The sequence below is a fragment of the Numida meleagris genome, chromosome 6, assembly GCF_002078875.1.
Source record: "Numida meleagris isolate 19003 breed g44 Domestic line chromosome 6, NumMel1.0, whole genome shotgun sequence".
NCBI classification, from domain to species: Eukaryota; Metazoa; Chordata; class Aves; order Galliformes; family Numididae; genus Numida; species Numida meleagris.
This window is the reverse complement of record NC_034414.1, coordinates 46,770,107-46,792,654: the sequence shown is the minus strand read 5'-3', so window position 1 is coordinate 46,792,654 and position 22,548 is coordinate 46,770,107. Positions and strand designations below refer to the sequence as shown.

Below are 22,548 nucleotides of genomic sequence, written 5' to 3'. Positions count from 1 at the left end.
GCAGAGGGACGGGGATGCCTGGGCGGATGGGAGTGGGAAGGATGTGAGAGAGGGCACAGCGAGCTCGTTTGTCATTTTCCACTTAGCAAATGGAGGAAAAAATGTTCTCAGTGGAGATGGAGATCTGTTTTCTGATCAATTAATAATACTTGGCTTTTGGAGGAAAGCCAGAGAAATTCCCTGCTTTCATTGTATTGTATATGATTCCCTGGCTTTAAATGGTTCACTAATGTCCTAGCCCTGAGAAATTCTTTCCTACACAGACAAAGCACTGTGCTTCTCCTGGATTTACATCACCTCCTGTTTTACCATGTATGCAGCCTGGAGGTCCGCGTGGTCCAAGACCCACTAATTTACAGGCAGCAAAAATTCCAACATTCTGTCCAGACCAACCTGAGAGGGAAGGGTGGCATGGGCAAGTACCCAAGCAGTGAGCTGACCCTGCTGGCAGTGCCTGTGTCAGCTCAGTGCCAGGACATGGGCTGAGCCCTGCAAAGACACCTTCAGGTGCTTGCTATGTCAGCAGAACTCCTTAGCACTGCGATATTTTTGCATATTTCTCTCTCCCTGAAAGGCTGCCTATTAATTCTTCTCCCTGCTTAGATAAAGTCCCCTGGGAACAGTGTTGTGAAGTATATCTATTATCCTTCTCAGCGCTTCCCCTGAGGGAAAAGAAATCATTAGCAGCATCATTTGGCTGTTTGTCTCTATTGGCTCCATCCTCAGATGTGTGCAAGACATGAGGAAGACTTGCGCACAGTTTTCAGCCTGGCAGAGGACAGGCAGAATTTTGCAGTGTTTTATGCCAGCAGCAAGCTTCGTATCTGTGCCAAGCTGCAGAAATGTAAGGCGAAGGCAGAAAAAAAGCAGTAATTTGAAACACTTGGGAAAGGAAATACAAAGACAGCTTGAAAAGCAGAGATGAATGTTTTTAATAGCAGGAGAAATCTCTTTCAGTTTTCAGAAAAAAATGTTTTGGACAGCAGTAGTGAAAATTGCCTTTATCTTTGTCTCATAGTCAGAAAATAATGTGTTTTATCACTGTTTTCTTGCACCTGGGCTACTCATTGCCCTGAGGGAGGCACTCTTACTCATATGCAGATCAGTGTCAGCATTGGTCCTGGGCACGGTGCTCAGCAGCATGGGAGAAGATCTCTGCTCTGCTCTGCCCGGCAGGCAGCTGCTCTGCGTGTGTGAAGCTGTCTGCTGTGAGTGGGAAGGAAATCATCCTAGAAAAAAAAAATCAGTCTGTCACATGCTGCAAAAAGAGGAAACAGAAATCAAACGGGCCTGTGACTGGGATAGCCTGATGCTTACTCAGGCTGGATTGCCAGGTGCTAGCCTAGCTCTAAAAATGAGCTATATAAATCCACATGACTAATATTTAAACAAGCTCTTTCATTTCAAATGCAATAAAAAAATAGATTACGCATTCCTTTTACTAGTGAGCTTTAGAGTAGCAATCAAGTGCCTCATCTTGAAAGAGACTTTAATTGTTATCGGCTGTCTAGGCGCTGTGAATTAGCCCATGTGTACAGCAAGCCCCATTCTTGTGAGGATGAGCGAGCCTTGTGGTTAAATACTGATGTTATGGACACCACTTTTAAACAGCATTTGGATAAAGCAGTAAAGGGGCAAGACAAACCATTAAGTGCTTGATGCTAAGCTTGCGCTTTGCACTTCTTCAGTGATTCAAGTATTGGAAAGACCTCAGCAAAAAGAAGCAGCAGTCCAGGAGCCACAAGTTTGTTACTTTTACAAAGTACAATGTCTGCCCCATGAGGCAGTTTGAGAAGATGCTGCCATTGCCCTTAGAGCTTTGTCAGACACAAAAGGCTGTTGTCGCCAAGGCGCAGCCCTTAGCAGCTATTTTTCCAATTGCACTGAAAGTTGTTGGAGGTTTATATCATCTCTACATGTTGTGGTGTGAGTCTAATGGTGAAAGCCAGTAAGTACATATGTCTTGCCCATCCAGTTAGTACACACATTGACAGCCATTTTTGACATGTTCTGATTAGTCTCCACCTGCTGTGGTGGGAAAGCATAGAACTCTCCTTCTGTATTCTCCATCAATCCCACCTCAGCAAACACTACTTGGATGAAGAGGATGACATTGTGCATGAGCAGCTGAATCCATCCCTGAAAGGTTTTTAATGTGTTTGAGAACAATTCAGGACTTTCGGGAGCAATTACTTTGCATTTAGTATCTCTTTAGACATTTCAGTATTGACTGGTCCATCCATTGACAAATCTTCAACTCTGCCTCCTGTACATATATTTATACATATATATTTATATATACACATATATTTATATATATTTATCTGTTAAATATTATGAATTCCAGAATTCATGTATAATTGCTGATAAATTCTGTGTTTATTCTGATGCATAGTAAGCTAATTCCTTCCACAGAAAATGAACAGAATCACATGCAACATAGCAGTCAGTCTAAATAAACGAGAAGTGGCAGAAAAACCAACTTGCTTCTATGGAACGTATGGGTTGTGTTTCATTGCACCGCACGGAGACATATCATTCATGCAGCAATATGAGTATGGGAAATTAAATTAGATCATTTGGTCCATATATTTCCCAGCATGGATAACTGAATTACAGACTGGTGAATTCAGATAATGACTCTGCCACCCAGACTCCAGGTCCCAGGAAGGAAAACACAAACTGTTTTTGTCTTCCCTCAGCCACAGTCAGGGGCTTCCTTTTCAGTGTTGCCAACTCCTTCATACAGGCCACTGACATTTCTGATGTCCCTTCCAAACTCTGTTCTTGTTTTCACTGTACCCGCAATGCAACTCTCATGAGACATTCCCCATGCCTTGCAGCAGCATATCTATGTTAAGCAGAGGACTCCTGGTCTGCTGCAGTGAATACTTCTACTCTACAGTATCTAAGTGAAGGCTGAGTTGGCCACACAAGTCTCTGTAAATGCTGGTTCTTTTACTATAGCTGGGCTGGGGTTCAGTATCTCTTTACATACATTGGGACACATGGGTCTTCACCATCAGTCTTTCAGTTTTGATTTTCCAAAGTTTTATCCCAGGTGCTGTTTATTGTTGTCCCACTGAGATACTGCTGCCTTGTTCAGTATGTATGAGTGTGCCTTTGTGAGAGTTTTCAAGTTGAGGAACCTCAGCCTATGTTAGAAGTAGCTAGGATGCTGGGGACTGTTGGGAGAGTTGAGCCAATTGTAGTTCCTCCAAGCAGTCTGGCATCCTTATGTTTCCGCAGTCTCTCTCCTTATGCAAGCAGCAGCCTGCTCTTTAACCCATGCCTAGAAAACTGCTGGTTAATGAAGTGAAGGGAAAGCTCATGTGGCTGTGACGGGCCTAAGGCCAATGAAGTTTAGATGCTGACAGCAAAGAAAATATGAACTTTCAGTGAAATTCAGCGTGTTCCTTAGATGTGGCTGTGATGACCTAGAGTAGCTAAAGATTCTCAGAACCTGGCTTTTAATTAACTGTTTCTTATTTCTCCTCATCTGCTTTCCTCCTAGTTCCTGGCTTTCAGCCAAGGCTAAGGCAAGGTGGATAGAGTACTTGTTTAGGCAGCATTTCTAATCCAGCTTCACAGACCCATGAGATGAAGCTAGTTCAAATGAAGTTGACCCTTCAAAATCTAAAACATTGCAGATGTCAACCTTTAAATACTTTGTGAGCACACAGAATTCTCCAGGGCCACTGCAAAGAAGAAAGGACTTCATTTGAAAGTAGAAGCCAGGCTTTCAAAGGAGGAGAGGATTGATGGTAGACATTGAAATAGAGACAAATACTGCAGTCAGTATAAGTTTTAGACTGTGTAAGTTTTGAGGGAAGAACAGTTCAGAAATGACTTATTAAAAATGAATCAAGGAAGGGAAAAGGAATTCAGCATGAACACCTCACTTGTTGGTTGGCAACATTTGCTGTCTGTATCCATCTCCAGCAGTGGGTGGAGGCGTCTGTAGTACTGCCATCAGCTCTCTGGGTGATGGAAGTACCAGACCAAATATTGCTTCAGCTTAAATTTAGTGGAGGAAATGTGAGTAGAGCTAGCACAACTGACTCTGGGTATGAACCAGCCTTTGACTCGTTGGATGTAGAAATACGTATACAGATCCTGAACTTAATGAAAGTCCTAAGCTCTCAATTGAGATAAAGCGTAATCAAGCTGCAGTGCAAAGCCGAAGTGAATTATATCATTGCAGAGGACTCTAATCTCCATGCTGTAATTGTACAATTCAGTTTTTCAAGGTGAAATCTTTTATCTTGAAGATAATGCATCTAATTAATTAGTTATTTGGACTGTTGAAAATGCCAAAACAAAAATGACCAACTGTAGTCAGGAAGCAACTTTTTGGCAACTGAGTGAGCAGAAATGTATAGCTTAATTTCAAAAAGTGTGCAGTGTCCCTTCAGTGCAAGTAGGAAAGCCAAGGACATCTGGATCTTTAAGGACAGATGATCACAATGTGTGTAATAGGCAGGAGTCTGAAGTACAGGAACAATCTGGAACTTCTTAAATTTTTAGTAGGTTTTAAAGCAGCTAGTCTTGGAAGATTTCACTTGCTGACCACTAGCAGCATGGCCTTTCACAGCAGGAACTTCTTATAGAAATGAAAACCATATGCTTCTGGGACATAAAAGAATAAGAAATGGCTTTACCTTAGGCTTTTCTATGATCTAAGATTCTAAATCCTGCTGATAGAATGGGCAGAGTGACCCACCGTGGGTCAAAAGAATGAGTTTGAACCTCAAACTAAGCACTTTCTCCAAACGGCTGTTTAAGCAGGATAGCTAAACATGGTCCTGGTTCTCACTGCTTCACTTCTTCTGCTACATGAGCACAGACACAGAAACAGGCAGGCTTGCCTGCGCAGTGCCGAAAGGACCTTTGGCCTTGCAGACATCTATGACTGTCCTCCAGGAGTTGAGGGGAGGTCATGATTGCAAAAGCTTCATTGAAATCCTCCTGGAGACCACCTCATGGCTTAAAACATGAGATGCCAAAGAATTTGCTGCAGGTATTTGGGTGCAGCTCTTGCATCCCAGAGAGTTCTGACTTGAGGTTTCCTTTTGTCTTGTGAGTGCTCTGCACTTTTGCAAAGAACAGCTGTAAATATAATTATGGCCAAGGAAATTTGCTCTCCTATCAGGAGAAAGACGTTTTCCTCCATAATTCATACAACATACCTATTAGCAAACTGAGCAATAATGGAAGAGGACTACAGTAACACCGAAAATGCAGAGGTGCACAGACTCTTACATCAAGAAATTTATAGTAGTGATAGCTACTGTGAGAGAACATTCTACTAGTATATTTGTTTAGATAATGATTTTAAAATGCAAACAGAATGCTGAATCAGGGAAGCCCTTTCAGTTTTGGTAACACAGCTGTTATACTGCGAATTACACTCCTGTGTGACAGCTTTGTTTATCATTTACAATGCAAAACCAAATTCAGTTCTTGTCTTCTCCCAGATACACTTTCAGTTTACTGAAGGCTTGTGATTCTAAGAACTTGTTTCAAATCTAAATTGATATCCAGCCACACAACCTGAAGACACAGATGATGGCACATGCCAATTCAAGACCAGGTCCCCATCATGTTGTCTTTGCACTGCAGACACTGCCTTCCCCAGAAGCACAGAGAACAAAATGATTAAGCTACTGAGGTGGAATTCAGTAGAATTCACCCACCTAAAGATTTCCTGCTGTTGAGGTTTAACACAGTAAGCAACTCAGTACCACGTAGCTGTTTGCCCACTCCCTGTTCCCAATGGGATGTGAGAGAGAATTGAGGGGAAAAGGAAGGGAAAAAACAATAGTAAAGATAATTATATACATATTTACAAAATAGGTCATGCACAATGCAGTTGCTCACCACTTGCTGACCAATGCCCAGCCAATTTGCTTCCCCACCCCAGGTCAGCCCCACCAATTTTATAGTTGATTCCATATGGTATGGAATATTCCTTTGGCCAGTTTAGGTTAACTGTGCTGGTTCTGTCCCCTTCCAGATCCTTTTGCTTCCCCCCCAGCCCCTCCCTGGCAGAACAGTATCAGAAGCTGAAATATCCTTGGCTGTGTGCAGCACTGCTCACCAACAACTAAAACATCAGTGTGCTAGCAACATTGTTCTTCTCCCAAAGCCAAAACATAACATCATACCACATACTGAGGAGAAAATCAACTCTGCCCCAGCTGAAACCAGGACACCTGCCTAGCAGTGCAGGTGCTAGTAATTAAAATACCAAAGACACAAAGATTTCGGAATCCTGGTATCTTTTTGCGTGTAGCACAGTTATTTCTAGCGTAGGAATAAAAGTTAGAAGTTCTCACATCTGAGTCAAAATGAGAAACATGTTCGGGGTGAGCAAATTTCTTAAGCAGCAATGAAATATGACGTTTGAAGTAGTCTGGGCATCTGGGATGTTATATTAAGTCTGAAGTGACTAGGAAACAGGTAAGACTGGAAAAGGCTTGCACTAATACCTAATAGGATTCTGCAATCAGTTGTGTACATAATTTCTCATATCGGGCTTTTGTAAACTCTCTGTCTTTGTGAAATACTGGTTGGATCATACTGTTATTTCCAGCTTCCGTTGCTTTCCCAACTCAGAGTTTTTTCACCGCAATAAATTCTGAAATGTTTTGTCAAGGCTAATTTTTATTTAGGCAAGTGATGAATCTTCCCACTGCTCTGGGACCTTGCAGATTTGTTTTGAATTTTTCATGCAGTAATAAATCCATGTTATGGAAAAATCCACTCTCTTGAAAATGTACTCGTTCATGCATTTTCCAGTATTTAAAAGTAAGAGCCTCAGGCCAGATTTTGCAGTGCAGAAATCAGTGGGAGATCTGTTATCTATAGATTAAAAGTATTGTCTAATTTTGAAACAAGAAGGAGTAGATACTAAACTCATTCTGCAATAGAGCAATCCCTTCTGCTTTGAGATGTGTACTCCAGTAGCCAGATTTTTTTTTTTTTTTTAAGGAAAAGGACTTGGCAAAACTGAAGACTTTAATTCCCTGTGTGGATGGCAGTCCATTTGTACATGACTACCATTTCATTGATTAAGAAGATAACAAATCTTCAGTGAAGTTACTGATGAGTCAGATGCTCTTGAGGTACAAATAATTGTAAGTTCCCATGCCCATGGCAGACTGGAGTTGTGCCTCATCTTGACAAGCCAAAAGTAAACTCTTAATTGGCACAAGCTGTGCTGCCAGTGAAGGCTAAGCAGGTGACCTTGCTAAAGCAGACCCACAGAAGAGTATGTTCTCATAATGTTTTTGTGCATTATCTTAGTTACTAATTTAGTAAAAAAGTGCTGCTTATATAATTGCAACTTACGAGTAATTTTTAAGTCAAGATGGCAGATCAAGGGAGCAGAGGTCTGGATGTTTGGTTTGTTATCCTGAAGTGAGTACACAGTGTCCATTAATGTAATAAAAACATCAGTTAATAACTGATGCCACTGTCAAAAATTATCATTAATAACTATATAAGATAGTTTAACACTTGCACTAGTAAATCATGTCACATATAAATACTAGGAAATTGTGAATACCTAATTGTTATTAAAATGAATATTTTTTTGTTTTGAAGAATGTCATTTAAACGGGGCTGATATTGCATCAGTTCATTAGCTAAAAATATTTTACTCAAAGGTCTGTTCTTTGGCAAATCATTCTGTCAAACTGGACTTGTTGAAGGTAACTAGTGGGACAAATTCTACTGAATCATCACTGGATGTTTTCACTTCCTTCTGGACACAGGATATAATCTTATTTCATTGCTGGTATCAAAGGAAGTGACTGTCAGTGGAGCAAAAGGAGGATTTGATTTAAGTCTCAGTTTGATTTAGCAAGCTGCAGATGTTTTGTCTTCATTCTTCAGCACTGGCTGCCAAGTTCTGTATGCTTTATTATGGAGTGATGGTCAGTAGCATCTCTGCAAGAGTTTACCTACTCATGCAGGTCTAGATTTCTGTGTGAAGATAGAGGAAAGTGCAGATAGTGAACAGTAACCAATTAGCTTACTTTTGTGACTGTGAGGAAGGCCGCACCTTGTCTTTTGGCTTTCAGGGAGTTACAAATGTGCTCCATGTGGTGACCGAGGACTTCCTGTTGGGCATTTGGCATGGTGAAATTACCTGATCTGTTAACAAGCTGTAATTGCCATTTTAACTATACTGGATTTTATGGATACTGAGTGAGAATCTGTCAGATGATAAATTTAACTTTATCTTACTGAGATTAAGTTTACTTCTAGTTTGGAAAGCATTTTACATTTTAGTTCCATTTTATTCTGATCAAGTCATCAGTTTTAGCTATATTTCCCTTAAGTGAAATCCAAACACACTTTATAAGGAATCCAAGTGCACTAGGTGTGGAAATAACTGGTCTCCTCAAAGAAAAATGTTAAGTGATAGTTGTAGCCCTTCCAGCAATAACTGAGCCACTGAAGTGATAAAGGGAATAAACTGTGTTATATCTAACAGGAGGTCTACATTTATGTAAGTGGTGTACACTAACAGAAGTATCTGCTACATAGTCAACCAGCTGTTCCCTAGAACTCAGACATATGACTTGCAGTGTGTCTTTCTTTTTAAAGTGAATCTTTAAAGCCATCTGTAGTCATAAATCTAAACTGTATGTCAAGTATAGCCACTTTCCATACAGTGTCTGAATGCCCTACAGACAATCCATTTATTTTTTAGAGATGGACACAAACCAGTGCCTTAGAAACTGCTGCTACTAATACATGAGGAAAACAGCCTGAGTATTTCCAAGTCTTCTGCAATCTGTGCTAGGGAATTCACTCTGTGGATGGCTGAAAGTGGTTTTCTGTCTGCTTTCCCCGAAGGCATGAATTTTGAGATCACATCAGTTCCAGGCTGTGAGATTTGTCCAATCTTTGCTATTGTCTATGGGTTCCTGAGCTCTTAAGACAGCAACTATGAGATAATATCTTAATCATAACAGTAGCACTGAATTTTATTTGTATTTCATAGCCTTAGTGTCTTTGATGGTACCACTCAAGTGAATACTGCTCAGCCTTTAGAATTTGTGCAGATCTCATCCTTAATTTGATCTGTACATACAGAACACTATACAAAGAAAATCTGTCATTTTTCTGTGAGACTGAATCTGCTAGTCTTGAAGTATCTCATTAATCATTCACTGGCAAAAGACTGGTCATCAGTGTAGGAGCTTAGACTTCCTAAATCATGTTTCACCTGTTTGGATTTCAGCATACAGCATCCCTCCTTTGAAGGCCTGTTCACTGCAAGAGCTGAAAGATGAAAAATCTTTCAGAAGACTTCAGGGAGATGTACCGTGACTCCTGCAAAAGAGGTGTCTTGCCTCCCTGCAGGGAGCATCAACAAGAGAGTCCAGAGCACTGCTCTCCCTCCGCCTCTAACCTGCTGGTTGGATCTCAGGAAGGCATTAAACCCATCAAACACTCAGCGCTATCACGTGTGAAACTTACCTCTGTAAACTTTGGATGTGAGATGGGTGTCAAGCACTGAAGATTATTATTTTTACATGTCTGTATGGCTGTTGAGTACTAGTGTGGAAATCTGCCAATACACTTTCAGGTATCAGAGCACTGAAGTGTCAAAGGTAGACTCAGCATGATGGTTTGGTGTTTTCAGGCCTCTTTCCTGAATGCGAGGAGATCCCACAGTTTGCTGGGGCAAGCAGCTGATCACAGGCACTAATTTTCCCTTTTGAAGCACAGCTTATGCTCTCTGCACATCGCTTGCTACTGGAGAGCTGGGCTGTGTGTTTGTGCAATGAAGTGGATGGTACTGCACTGGCGTATGTCTGTGCCTCTCAGCAGTGCCTCTGTTCTAAAGAACTGAGAATCACTGTCTTCAGGTCAGGGCTGTGCTGTTGTTGTTCTGCCCTAAACCACTGCCTCACTGCTGAGCTTGCTTGAATAAGCGGTTGGTGAAGAGATCGAGGAAATGCAGCTGGTTGCTGGGGAAGTGTAGATGCAGTACTTGTAAGGCAAAAATTACTCCCTTCCCAATTCTGTAATAGGGTAAATAAGAACAGTGCAAACATACAACTTTTTATTCCTACACCTTGGAACAGTATGGAAAGCTTGGACTGCTGTTCCTGGAGGAGAATCAGAGGCTGGGGTGAAGATCTTGCCAAAATCACTGAACAAGGAAGGAAAGAGCTGAGGCTGGGGTCCGTTCTCAGAGGGATTTCTGTTCCCATGGGACATTACCTAAGAAAAGAGAGGTTGACTCTTGTATGATAAAACTCAGAAGGTTAAACTGAAGCTTGCATATCTATATTCAAGCACCCAAGTTAAAGCATCTGAGTGCTCAGAACCTGCAGAAATCAGGACACCTTCTGAAATAAATTCCAGAATACTAATTTAACGGAAAATGTTCAGGCATTTGTGACCTGTTTCTTGGAGGCACTAGATACCCACTAATCTGATCAACTCCTCCTGCATTTCAAAAAGCAGGCCACCGAGTACAGCAACATTTGCCTGAATGACGACTGTCATGCACTAGGACTCTACAGGGGTGTCATCCTGCTCTGTGCTACTCAGCCTGGTGCTGGTCCAGGTCATGGAGAGCAGGGAAATGAGATGGTACCCATGAGGCTTTCCAGAATGACTGTACTGTTGCAAGGAGACTGCCTTGCAAGCCACAAGCTTCAATTCTAATTTGCTTAGGACAGAAACTGATAGTGTGTGATTTATCAGGGTAAAAACAATTCTGTCATTTTGCTGAGGGAGAATCAGATGGAGAAGGAGAAACAGAATCTCATCAGGAGTCTGCTGGTTAGAAAAACACGTGACAAAGTAAGATCAGAGGGCAGTAGCTGACGTGAGCACCCATTGTAAAGATAAATGCCAGAGCAGAGTGTTAACTCAGAAAGTAGCTATGATGTAATCTCCTTTAAAAGCCTTTTTTCCACAAGGCCTTTAAGTGCAACTGCTTCTCCAGCTCATGCTTTAGAGAACAGACTCTTCTTCCATACTCGCTGACCCTACTCTCCTCCAAAGGACCTTGGCATCTGAAACCATGTATAGCACCTATTTGTGGGATCATGCCTCGGTTCTGGTGGGGCTCATCAGCTCCACCAGTAGCCTAATAGGATTAAAGCTGGCAGATCTGGTCCTCAGCTTGTTGATGGCTTGGAGCACAGACTTTCCCTCCCTAATTTTTTAACATTCCTCTAATTGCTCTGCTCTCTGCATCATTATATTTCCATAAGCATGTAGGACTCTGACCTGAAAAGCCATTCTTCCTCTACAGTGATGCTAAAACCAATACGAATTTTTGACAAGACTAGCGTGAGCCCTTCCTGAACAATCTATTGAATGCTATGTTGTCCATGGGTCTTTGCCACACAGAAGTGCTGTGCATGGCATCAGCATGGGGCAGAGATCTGGCTGCTTCCACCCTGATAATGCAGTTATGACTAAGTCCAGTGTTTCCATCTTACTCCCAAGGAGGAGTCCAGAATGTAGGACTGGCCAGGAGTCAAAAGACATTCTGTTTTCTGGCTTTTTCACCAAGCTGTAGCGACTTTGGACAAGCTGCTTTGTCTCAATGTGCTTCACTTATGCCTGAGCAACCAGTACATTCATCTGGTATTATTTTTATTTTGGTACTAATGACAAGTTCATTTTTCAAAGGACTCTTAAATCTGCCAGAGAAAAGCAGGCAAACATGAGACCAGTGAAGACAGCATAGGAACATAAGACTTTAGTGAAATCTGCTGGAAAACCCAAACCCAAATCATCCATGTTCAATGACCTCTAAAGCTCAGGTATCAAGCACCACACTTGGAAGTCCAACATAGCTCCTCTCTCTTTCACTATCTCCGTTCAGGCTCAGCTTTTTTCCACCTGAGGTTACAGTCCTACTTCTTGCAATGAGCCATGTACCCCTCTATCACCTATGAGCTCCAAAAAGTTCCTGCAGAGCTGCTCCTTTCTTCCATTTCTTCAAGTCTCATCCTCCAAAACTATGCACAAAACTCAGCACAATTCTTGTTTCAGAAGGAAATTATTTTTAGAAAGGGGGGGAGAACTAAACAAAGAGGTGAACTGAGAGTGCAGAGAAACAGCGTCTGCAGTGTGAAAGCTGCAGGGAAGGGAATTTCTCCAACATTATCCCACATATGTTTTTGTTATAGCAGAAGTTCCCACTGCACAGTGATAACAGTATCCCCCTTAAAACTGTAGTACGAACATATGCACAGAGCAGCTGCGTGATATAAAGTTGTCTGCAACATAATGTGAGAAACAGAAGAATCATCTGCTCCAGGAATAGCTGATTTCCCCCAGCATTATTTAACCTAACTACTTAAGGGAGGCAGTAAATCAGGACAGGCTTTCTGCTGAGCACACCACTATTGCCTAGTAGCAGTTGTTTATCTGACTAGCTCATGGCTCTTTGGAAATAGACTTCGGTTTACAAGCAGCAGGAAAGGCACAGGACTATAAAGAACTGAAAAAGTGGGAAAAAAATAAAAAAAATGATGTGGAATTTTTTGTGTAAATCAAAATTTACTGCAAATTTAGGGGGCTCTTATTTTGTTTAAGTAGTCTATTCATATTGTATACAGTTGCAGCCATAATCCAGAGGTGAGGATGGTGGGATAGGACACTGCTGGTGTAAAGGAGTTCTTCAGTCTTTCCTTGCTGGGCAGCATCTTCCTCTGGTGTCTGCTCTTGTAGCAGCATCTCCAGAAACAGATACAACATAGCAGCTTTCTAGGTCAGTGCTCTTTGGGGACTGACATAATCCAAATCCATTCCATGATGTTTGGATTTACTGGAGATGAACTTGTCCCAGGTTGACTTCATCTGTTATTGAAGTTGTCATCCGTTCCTGCTTTACGTTCCTGTTGTTTTGGCATCGTCCCTCAAATTAACGATGGCTGCTAATGGATCTGGCTTTCTGTGCTGACCATCCTGCACAAAGTTTACCTCTCAAGCTCTCCAAACAGGCAGCAGCATGTGTCTCAGCTTGAGGAGAAAAGCCCTGAGATTCATGGTGTTCTGGGAATCTTGTATTTTAGTGCATTTGCTGGATTTAATCCACTGTTTTAAGTACTGATTTAAGTGCTGCTTTAGTGTAGTGCTCTCTTTTGGAGCTTGCTGTTTCTGCTTATCCAAGAGAAGTGAGGGAAAAGCAGTGGCAGGCTGGGGCCACATCCTGAGTGTTGTGCCCATTGACATCCATGCTGGACATTTAAAAATCCATGCACCATCTTGTTCCCCCAAGATGGTCTGTTTGCAATATCTTCTCTATGCCATTTCAGTACCCCTGTAGGGAACCTGCTTTAAGCAGGGGCTTGGACTAGATGATCTCCAGAGGTCCCTTCCAACCCTTACAGTGCTGTGATTCTGTGATTTCCCTAGGGGATTGTAGCTGCCACTGGGGCACCAGAGTAGGGGAGGACAGTCTATGGCCAAAGCTTTCCAGCCACCAGCTAGACGGGTTTGCTTATGAACATAAGGCAGAGGAGCAGCTTTATGGCTGATGTGGCCAAATCCGGGTTGTCTTTCTGCTGAGCAATCTGGAGGTAGAGCAGAGGAAGCAATGGCTGCAGGCTGTCCCCAAGGCCATATCCAGACAGTTGGGGAGGGCCTAGCCCAGCCTGCAGGCCTGTGCTGATCCCAGCACTGCCAGAAGCCTGTGATGTGCTCCCTCACCTGTCCTCTGGCAGCTCAAGTATGGCCTGCTAGCATTTGCAGGCAATAACTGTGAAGGGAGGTTGACGAGATGAGTTCTGAACCTGCCAAGGAGACAGCAAGTGCATCCATTCATGTCTTACAGTTTCTATAGCTTCAAAAGGAATCATTTCAGACACACGTGGTTTCCCAAATGTGAATGTTTGCCTTGACATGGTCAGCTTGTGCAAGGAGTCTCAAGTGCAGGGAAAAGGGAGCGGGAATAAAAGAGGACCCACTGCAATGCACAAATGCTTTCTGCTCTGGGGAGGGAGCACAAGGCCCTCATCTTCTGGTCAGACTTGTTCCCCTCATCCTCCCAGGAAATGTTCTCCCTCAAATCCAGGAATTTCTTTGGATAAAGCCCAAAGAGGACACAACCCACTCCTGTTCCTGAAATCCATTTTAAAAATAACAGCTGAAGATCTATATTTGTTTCAAAGTTTAATAGTACCACAAATTTCATTAGATGGCTCTTTGTGAGAGATTTGTTTTCTCCATGCTGGCTGACTCTCCCTGTTAGTAGCCCTGGGTGCACACAGTGTATTCCTATCACATGGGCTATCCAAACACATCTGTAACTGCTCCTACGTGACAAAATGCAGCAACCAAGCCAGGGACACTTGAGTTTACGCTGACTCACAGATCTCACAGGGTTAGGTAATGAATCCATCATCCAAAGAGCCCAGAGCTGCCAGAGATGTTCTGCATTCCAGTGTGATAATGGCTGTAGGAACTAGTGGCTTCTCCTTGTCTTATAAGTGGAGATGCCAAAGTGCAGATTAGTGAATTTATCAAAATAAGAAGGCAAATAAAAGTGAAGATGAGACTAAAATGCAATCCTGCTTAACCTCCTCTTAGGGACCTGCAGATCAACAGGTCCCTAAAATATGTGACATAACGTATAGGTCAGCAGAAACACATTGCCTGCATCCCCAGTTCCTTTCAATTTCCAACCAAGATTGATAAAACGCTTGAGACCCTTGGAATACGGGCCTGCCTTCCAAACACAATCCAGTGTACTTCCTGGCCAGCAAAGTAAAAGTGCATGGCTGATTCAGGCAGCCCTGCAAGAGCAAGAGAAGTGCTGCAGGCATAGAGATGGCTGGGCTTAGCCTGTCGTGAATATACAATATTAAAAATGGGCAGATGTCTCATAAAGATGATTACACCAGCACTCTTGACCTTTGTACAAGAACAGAAATAAAAGCGAGAGGAAAAACAATAACCAATTTTGATTTATCTTGAAAGTGCTCTTCCTTTTTTAGGCATGAAGTCACTGTTGCAGTAGGGAGGTGAGGGGGTCACCGTCACCCTTCCACATCATGTCAGCACGCACTCACCAGCTGCCTGGGGCCGAGCCTGTGGCAGACTGACACACTCAGACTCCAGCCAGAGACACTTCTCTGGGACTGCACGTGGGAGTCGGGTCACTGCTCCCTTGTCTGTTTGTTGGCTCATCCATGTTTTGTTTTGTCCAGCTGGCTGGCTGGCAGTGATGGCCAGGGCAGGAGGGGTGAGCGCTGCCTCCCTCCTCTCCCTCACTGGTGCTGTGGAGGGCTGAGGCTCAAGTGTGGTATCCGTGGTGGAAAGCAGCCCTTACTCCTCCTTGGCAGGCTCGGGGCTGCTACTTTTTGATGTACTGGTGTTCCCACACAAAGAGCAATTAGCCTACAAGCAGTACTGCAATGGAAAGTAACAACCCTCATCAAAATAAATAACAGGATTTCTAAAATCTAAGCTTTATAAAGCACAGCCATGAACACTGAAGATAACCTGAGGCCATACTCAATGATTCTAAGTCCTGTTTCTATATTCTGTTGCAGACAGTACATGTCATTTTTATATCATACACACAGCCCCTTAATGGTTGTCCAGAAGATGTGACTAAAAACTGCTTCATCACTGGTTTTTGGTTGGTTGGTTGGTTGTTTTTGTTTTGTTTTAAGTAGCTCAGGACAATTTTGAGAGTGACCCACTCTGAGTTTTGCTAAAAAAGAAAGCAGACATTTCTTTATGGAAATTTTCTATCCGTTTTCTTTCCATTACTTTTGTGTCTGGACATTCAGGGAAGCCCTCTGTAGCTGAGCAAATCTTTCCTGGTATGCCCATTTCTGGCTAGGCCCATGTATGTACAAATACTCACTAATATTAGAATTGAAGCTGAGATTTCAAGACAAATTTAGTCAAAGAAAGCAAGCGTGTGAGATTTTTCTGGTGCTTGAAGGGTTTGCAGGATGCCTTTACTCTGTGTACATTTTCATTAGTTTGTTCTCAAGAAGTTGGTTCCAGCCACCCACAGTTGGTCTGAAATTGGTCTGTTGATTCATTGCATCGATACTGTCTTTATTTAGTCTTTGGTGCTGTTTGGAATAAGAGAAAACACTGTCCCTCTAAGAGTAAACCTAACCAAAATTTGTACTTCCTGACTTTTAAGGCCAGAAGAAAAAAAGGCATTGTGCTCATGTGGGCTTCCCAAGGCAGAGCATTTTCTTGACTTGATTGTTATTTTTAAGTCAATCTCTGCAGCTGGATTTAGACTTCTTTTAGGAGAAATGAACAGTCTACCTTAAACTAAATTTTTCAGCGAAATATTTCACCAGAGTTAATGGAGTATTGTAATGGATAATTACCCTTAATGATAATAATTATCCTATTTCTAATCTAAATATGCTCCACATGTAGTGGTGTACATTCCTGAATCATTTACAAACTATACCAGCATCTATTCTTGTATTTTGGGGGAAGGAAAGGAGTTGCAAAAAAACAAATTCTCTCCGTAGTATATATAGTTAGATTTTGAGGCATACCAGACCGCTGCCTTTTAGCTCAATTTATGTGTGCCAAACGCACTGTATAGCTTTATAGTTTCATAGCCTCAACATCAAATGCCATTACAAAGTCTAAGGTTATCACACTAGCAGTTACACATGTATTTACCAAACCGTTAATCTCCTCAGAAAATATCTGGCTAGTTATGTGTTTTCTTAAACCTTTGCTGTTTAGCATCAATGACTTATGTTAATATTTTATTAATTGAATTAAATATTCAATATTTTAGTAAGACTTCTGTCAAGATGACAGCTTGCAGTTGCTTTGCTCACGTTGCTTATCTTTAAAACGTCACAACTTTCCTACTGCTTTCCACCCAGTGGTTTGTTCAGCGTGCAGAACAACACTTTAGGGCCTCGGAGAAAAAGAACATTTTCCTCAGGTTGTTTTGTGCTTTGAAAATCACTTTCTCTGTTCAGCTGATCTTGAGACCAGTGAAGAGCAGACAGGAATTAGTCAAATCAGGAGGTGGTCATGCTCTGAGCAGCTGAAGCCACTCATGTGAGACCAGCACTGGATGCCAAGGAAACATGTCAGCTCTTGGTAACCCCATAGTGATGATGCAGGGACTACCTTCACCCAAGGATGTCCTCCTTTCCACCTAAAACACTGCTGTGAATGACAGCAGTACATGGTTCATTGTTTCTTTACCAAACAAGGGAAAGGATATGATTTAGTTCTGGAAAAACATACCTTTTCTGTTTTATAATAGATTTAAAAGAGGATGCATAAAGATGGAGGCCATCAGGGTGCAGGTCAGAGCCACAAACTCCAGAGGTGGAGACATCAGTGTCTTCCTAACACTGACAGCTTAGTGTGGGCCTCTCCAAGGGGCACCTCTCTGTTCCTAACACCTGATATACAGGGCATCCAGGTGGGCCAAGCTCTAGTTTGCCATCCATTCAAGAGGATTAAAGCAATTCTGCTCTTCCTCAGAGAGTAATTGTGAGAAGAAATGTATTAAAGATGAAGAAATGTCACAGTAATGAGGGCAGTATAAATGCATAGTGAGAAAAGTAGAAACAACCACACAACCAGAAGCTTATTGGGAAGAGTGGACATTTCTAAGGAAAACAAGATTACTTAGCATTGCAATAATAGGCATAGAAATACAAAATAATTTTTAAAGGTGCATAAAACCACCAGCAACTAATAAACAGGCTTTGATGGCTTCCAGAGTTACTTCTCATGTTTTTCTGAGTGCCTGGTCTGGACCAGTGAGGAAGGGAACGGAGCCAGGTGAATTAGGGGCCGTCTCTACATTGGCAGTTCTTATTTTCTGCCTTTAATAGCTACATGTCAGCTGTCAGAAGTAATTTTCACTATTCTGTTCCACATGTATCTGTTTATTCTCCATGTAAAAATACTGTGATAAACCACCAAGGAGCACATGGTACACAAGCAGGTGACACGTCTTGCTTTTGACCCTTTCTCTGCCATTTGTCACTCTCATTTGTTGTGCTGAAGAGCAACCCAACCTGATCTCACGATCTTGGTTTGCTCTGTGACTGGTTTGGTTGATCCTGCCTTGGAGGAAGAATAGGGACTAAGTATGAAGGACCCTACCAGTCCCATTTTGTATGATTGTATCAAATTGTATGTGGCATCTGTGAACATATATGTTTCATTTGATTTCAGTGGAACCATTTTTGTTTCCTGGGGCAATACCAGGAGGGGAGAGTTGGCCCTGAGTATGTATGCTCCTGCATGCCAGCATTTTCTTATCTTTGAAATTCCCTCTGTTCTGGAATGTTAGAAAATAATAATATTTAAATCATTCATAAAATATCAGGTCCTATCAGCATACAATACATAATTCTACCCTCCCAGTGAAAACTGACTCTGCAGCTATCATCATAGTAAGAAAGTAAAAATTTACTTGCTGAAATGGTTTGGAAATAGACTGATTGTCAGAAGTGGAACCAGGAACCATTAGTTCTACAACTCACTTGATTACTTAGCTTCCTTCTTCTCTCCTGTTGAGGAAAACAAAACAAAACAACACACACATAAGTAAAAACAGTACAGATTAAGGCCAGGAAAATGCTTAAAGGGCTTCAACGCGTTGGAAACAATGGTGGCAATGTTGGAATATCACAAAGCTTGCACCAGGTGGATCATACGAATACATAGGAACAGAAAGAGCACTGTGTGCAAGTTTGTCAGGACCCATTGAACCAATGTGAAACTGAAGGTGACAGTTTCCCAGATTGCATCATTACCAGTGACAAGATGTAGTGTCACCACTACGAGACAGAGTCAAAACAACAGTCCATGGATTGGCCACATGTGAATTCTCCACAGAAAGAAAAGTTCAAGCAGCAGCCCTCAGTGGGTAAAGTGATGGTCACTGGCTTTTGGGTTAGGAAAGGAGTGATCCTTCTGTATTTCCAGGAACCTGAGCAAGCCATCAGCTCAGACCACTACATCACGACACTCACTAAGCTGAAAGCTCAAACTTCCAGAGTCAGGCCAGAGAAGAAGACAACCTTTCTCTTGCAACACGATAACTCCTGGCCCCATACCAGTTTTTGATTTTTTCTTTGCTGCACCAGGAGTTCTTTACCTAGTCTTTTTCCAGGGCTCCTGGAGATTTCTCAGGGTTAATGTTGCCAGTTCTTGTATAAGTCATATCACTGGGAAAAATAATCTTGGCAGTAATTGTGTACTTCAGTATATTACCCAGTGGAGTATGTGACTATCTCTTGCTAAACAACAAACATAGAAGTGCAGAGGATTTAATTTCACAATAAATGATACAGGTGCTACGTCATTTTTTAATCTGTGCAGCTGTTTGTAATGTGTATAAAAGGAAGTACAGAATATATGATATATCAGATTGCATAATTCAATTCAAAAAGCGCCTTTTGCTATATTTGATTATTTCCTCTGCTTAACTGAAAATGCAGATTTAGTCATTCCCATTAACTGAATCATTATTAAACTTCCTTTAGGGAGACTCAACATCTCATGATGGTTATGTGGTTGAGTACACTGAGGAAGGGGTCTCTTCCTCCTCTGCAATAACCAGCACTGCTCATGGCATTCTCTACCGCTCACCATCCTTCAAGAAACAGGTGTCCCATAAAATATGGGAAAAGGAATTTGGCCCTGCAGAAAAAGATTTGAGCTAAATGCCACCAGTAGTACTTCTGATTCAAAATGTTGCTTGAGTAGCATTAAATAACACAGTTCTAGCCCTAAGTTGAATAAGAAAAATGTAGTAACAATTACTTGTTTTCATGAGTTAGCATTTCTTAATGTTAACATTTCTTAACTATTGAGCAACATAATAGGAAAGATGCTTGACAGCCACGGTCCTCTAAGAGCAATTAATAAATGCAATAAAATTCCTGTTCTTTTAAAACGTATTCCCCTTTCTTTCTCCAAGGTTACAATGATAGCAGCTGTGATACTGATTGGTAGGCACTGCTACTGCTCCCTTATAAACCTCCCCTAATGCAATTTGAAAGCCTATCCTTATCAGCATGACGTCTGCTGCTGATGCAGCAGCAGATGAGAATCTTGGAGGAGGGGAGAGGTTTCCTGCAGGTAGCAGAGCTGAGCCTTTCTCCTCCATGCTGAACACTGGGCTGTGGACAGCACTGACGCACAAGAACTTGGTCATTTGGAGACCATTACAGAAATACCTAGTACCAAACAGGGGGATTGACTGCCTGGGGGAAAAAAATAAATAGTCCTAAATGTGAAGCAACCTCTTTGTATGAATCTGTGGCCCTGGCATGGTGCTACTGTATGGGTGACTGAAATGGATCTGACTATATACAGCCTATGTGGGAGAATTCATGTGTTTTTCCACACTCTTTTTACAGCTCCCAAATCTACCTTCTGCCCCACTGAAGAGACCTGGTGGCCAGGCCTGGTTATTATCATTGCAGTATGCTGTGCCACACTAGTGTTCCTCTTTGTAGTTGTCATCATTTGCTACAAAGCCATAAAAAGGTAAGACTACAGATGCTTTTAATGTGCTCAGGGCAATGTAATCCTACAAAAGCTGACCCAAGACTTGGCTTGGTTTTCTTCAAATGCGTCCTAAGGGCAAAAGGCAGACTGAGGTACCCTATGGTCAATGAATGTTCTTATCGGAAAGTTACTTTATGTACCTTTTCTTTCTGTGTAAAGGATGAAGCTCAATGCCCAGCCATGGGCTTGAGGAGTGGAAAAAACAGAAATGGGACAAAGTCATGTTTGGTTTAACATCAACTTCCCCAAAGTTAAAATGCTTTAGGATGCTGAATAATGTCAATAGGCTTTCAATTCAGAATGTGTATGTGGGATGTGAGATTTTTGGCCCAGACCAATTCCTAATTGCAGCATTTCAAGTTGATGCACGCTCTTCTAACCCAAAATCTAGGGTAATTTGTGTAATTTTTCATTTGGAGACTCAACTTTTGACTTATTCTTGATTATTCACTTATTCTTTATTCTTGCTTCAATCTACACAATCAAAATCAAAACTTACTTCCTTTAATTTAAAAGCCCATGTGAAGCCTATGTACAGTACTGTGTGTAGGAACCATTTCAGCTCCTCTGCCACTGGCTTTATGATAGATGTGCTTGTTGACACTCCAGGCAGTTAGAAAGCTTTAACTTCAGTTACAGAAAAATGGGACAGGGAATCATCCGTTTACAAAAGGATTTCAACTTCCCAGTGGAAAAGAGTCAAAACTCAAAAGCTTCTGTATGAAGATCCCAACTGTGTGTCCAATACTCGGATTTAAAGAAGAAAGTACCTTGTGGGAATTGTATTCCCACAGTGGATGGAGTTTCTATTCTCCTCTGCTGGTCTGAGAATCACCCTGAGGATGCCTCACAGCTGGGTTTTCACTCTGTCACTATTTCATACTGTAGGTGTCTCAGGCAGGAATTGTACTGCAGCTGGGTCACTTGGCTCACCATAAAGAATACAATATTCAATCCATAACTCTCAAAAGATGCTGCAGTGACATCTGAATCACTATTTGGAAAGGTGATGTTTTTTCAGCATTGGGATGTTTGAGGGATCTTTCTGAGGTGAGAAATAGGAAAAGAAAATAATTTTCATGAAACAGTTATTTGCGTGCAAGGTAACTGCAAGACTTTTGATGAGCCCCAGCAGGGATATCACAATGGTAGAGCATTGCATGTATTTTCTGGTTGTCTGAAAAATTTATGCAGTATTTGGAGGATAGTATATCCAAGAGCATCAAAAAGAGAGAATTCAGGCAAGAAAACAGAAGTCTGTATCTACTATCTTATTAAATTTACATAAATATCTTTGCTATTCTAGCATAGCTTAAATGAATGGTTGTTAGTTTTGAGGAGCTGGAAAGCTTTCACTCTGTCTGCTGGACTTTTAAAAAATCATCTATGGGGGACTGAAACCAGAGTCTGGTTGGATGGGTAACATAGCAAAATTTCTTGCTTGTAGTTCCTAATCTACCTTGGACTATTCACAAGTTGTATTCTTTTTTCCACAACAGCTATTGCATTTGTCTGCCTAATGCCAAATTATGAATAATTTCTGCCAAGGCTACAAAATACGCCGATGGGAACAGTTACTCTCCAGGGCAACTTGAGCTTAGCAAAAAAATTGCTCTTCAGATCTGCTCTCTGCTGCTGGTAGATGGGAAATACAGAAAAGAAATTTAATCAGACAAATTTAGAGCTGTCTGGAAAAGGCTATGGGAGTTCACATAACCAACTCTCTTGTGTCTCACGTCAGTGAAGGATAATGCAGATGCTTGATGAAGACACCAGTTATTTGTCAGTGATGAGAATATTAACACGCAAGTCTGCAGCTTGAACTGGCGTTAGGCTCAGAGAAAAGTGAAAATTCTTCTTTTATCTTATTGTTGACATTCACACTGTTGACAAATGCTAAGCTGAAAACTGCTCAGCTGTGGGATGGATGGCTATAAAGGAAAATCTTATTAATTATATTTTTTACAGAGTAACTGGAGCATTGCTTTTCATCAATGAGTCCTTTCTAAAACA

General features: G+C 41.7%; 1 protein-coding gene across 2 annotated transcripts in view; it reads left to right on the top strand.

The window, feature by feature from the left end:
- PRIMA1 (proline rich membrane anchor 1) overlaps positions 1-22,548 on the top strand; it is a 44,649-nt gene that overhangs the window by 5,994 nt on the left and 16,107 nt on the right. For both annotated transcript variants that reach the window (XM_021401955.1, XM_021401956.1), the window contains exon 3: positions 20,385-20,514. In XM_021401955.1, coding sequence (XP_021257630.1) covers positions 20,385-20,514 — 130 coding nt within the window. The remainder of the gene's footprint in view (positions 1-20,384; positions 20,515-22,548) is intronic.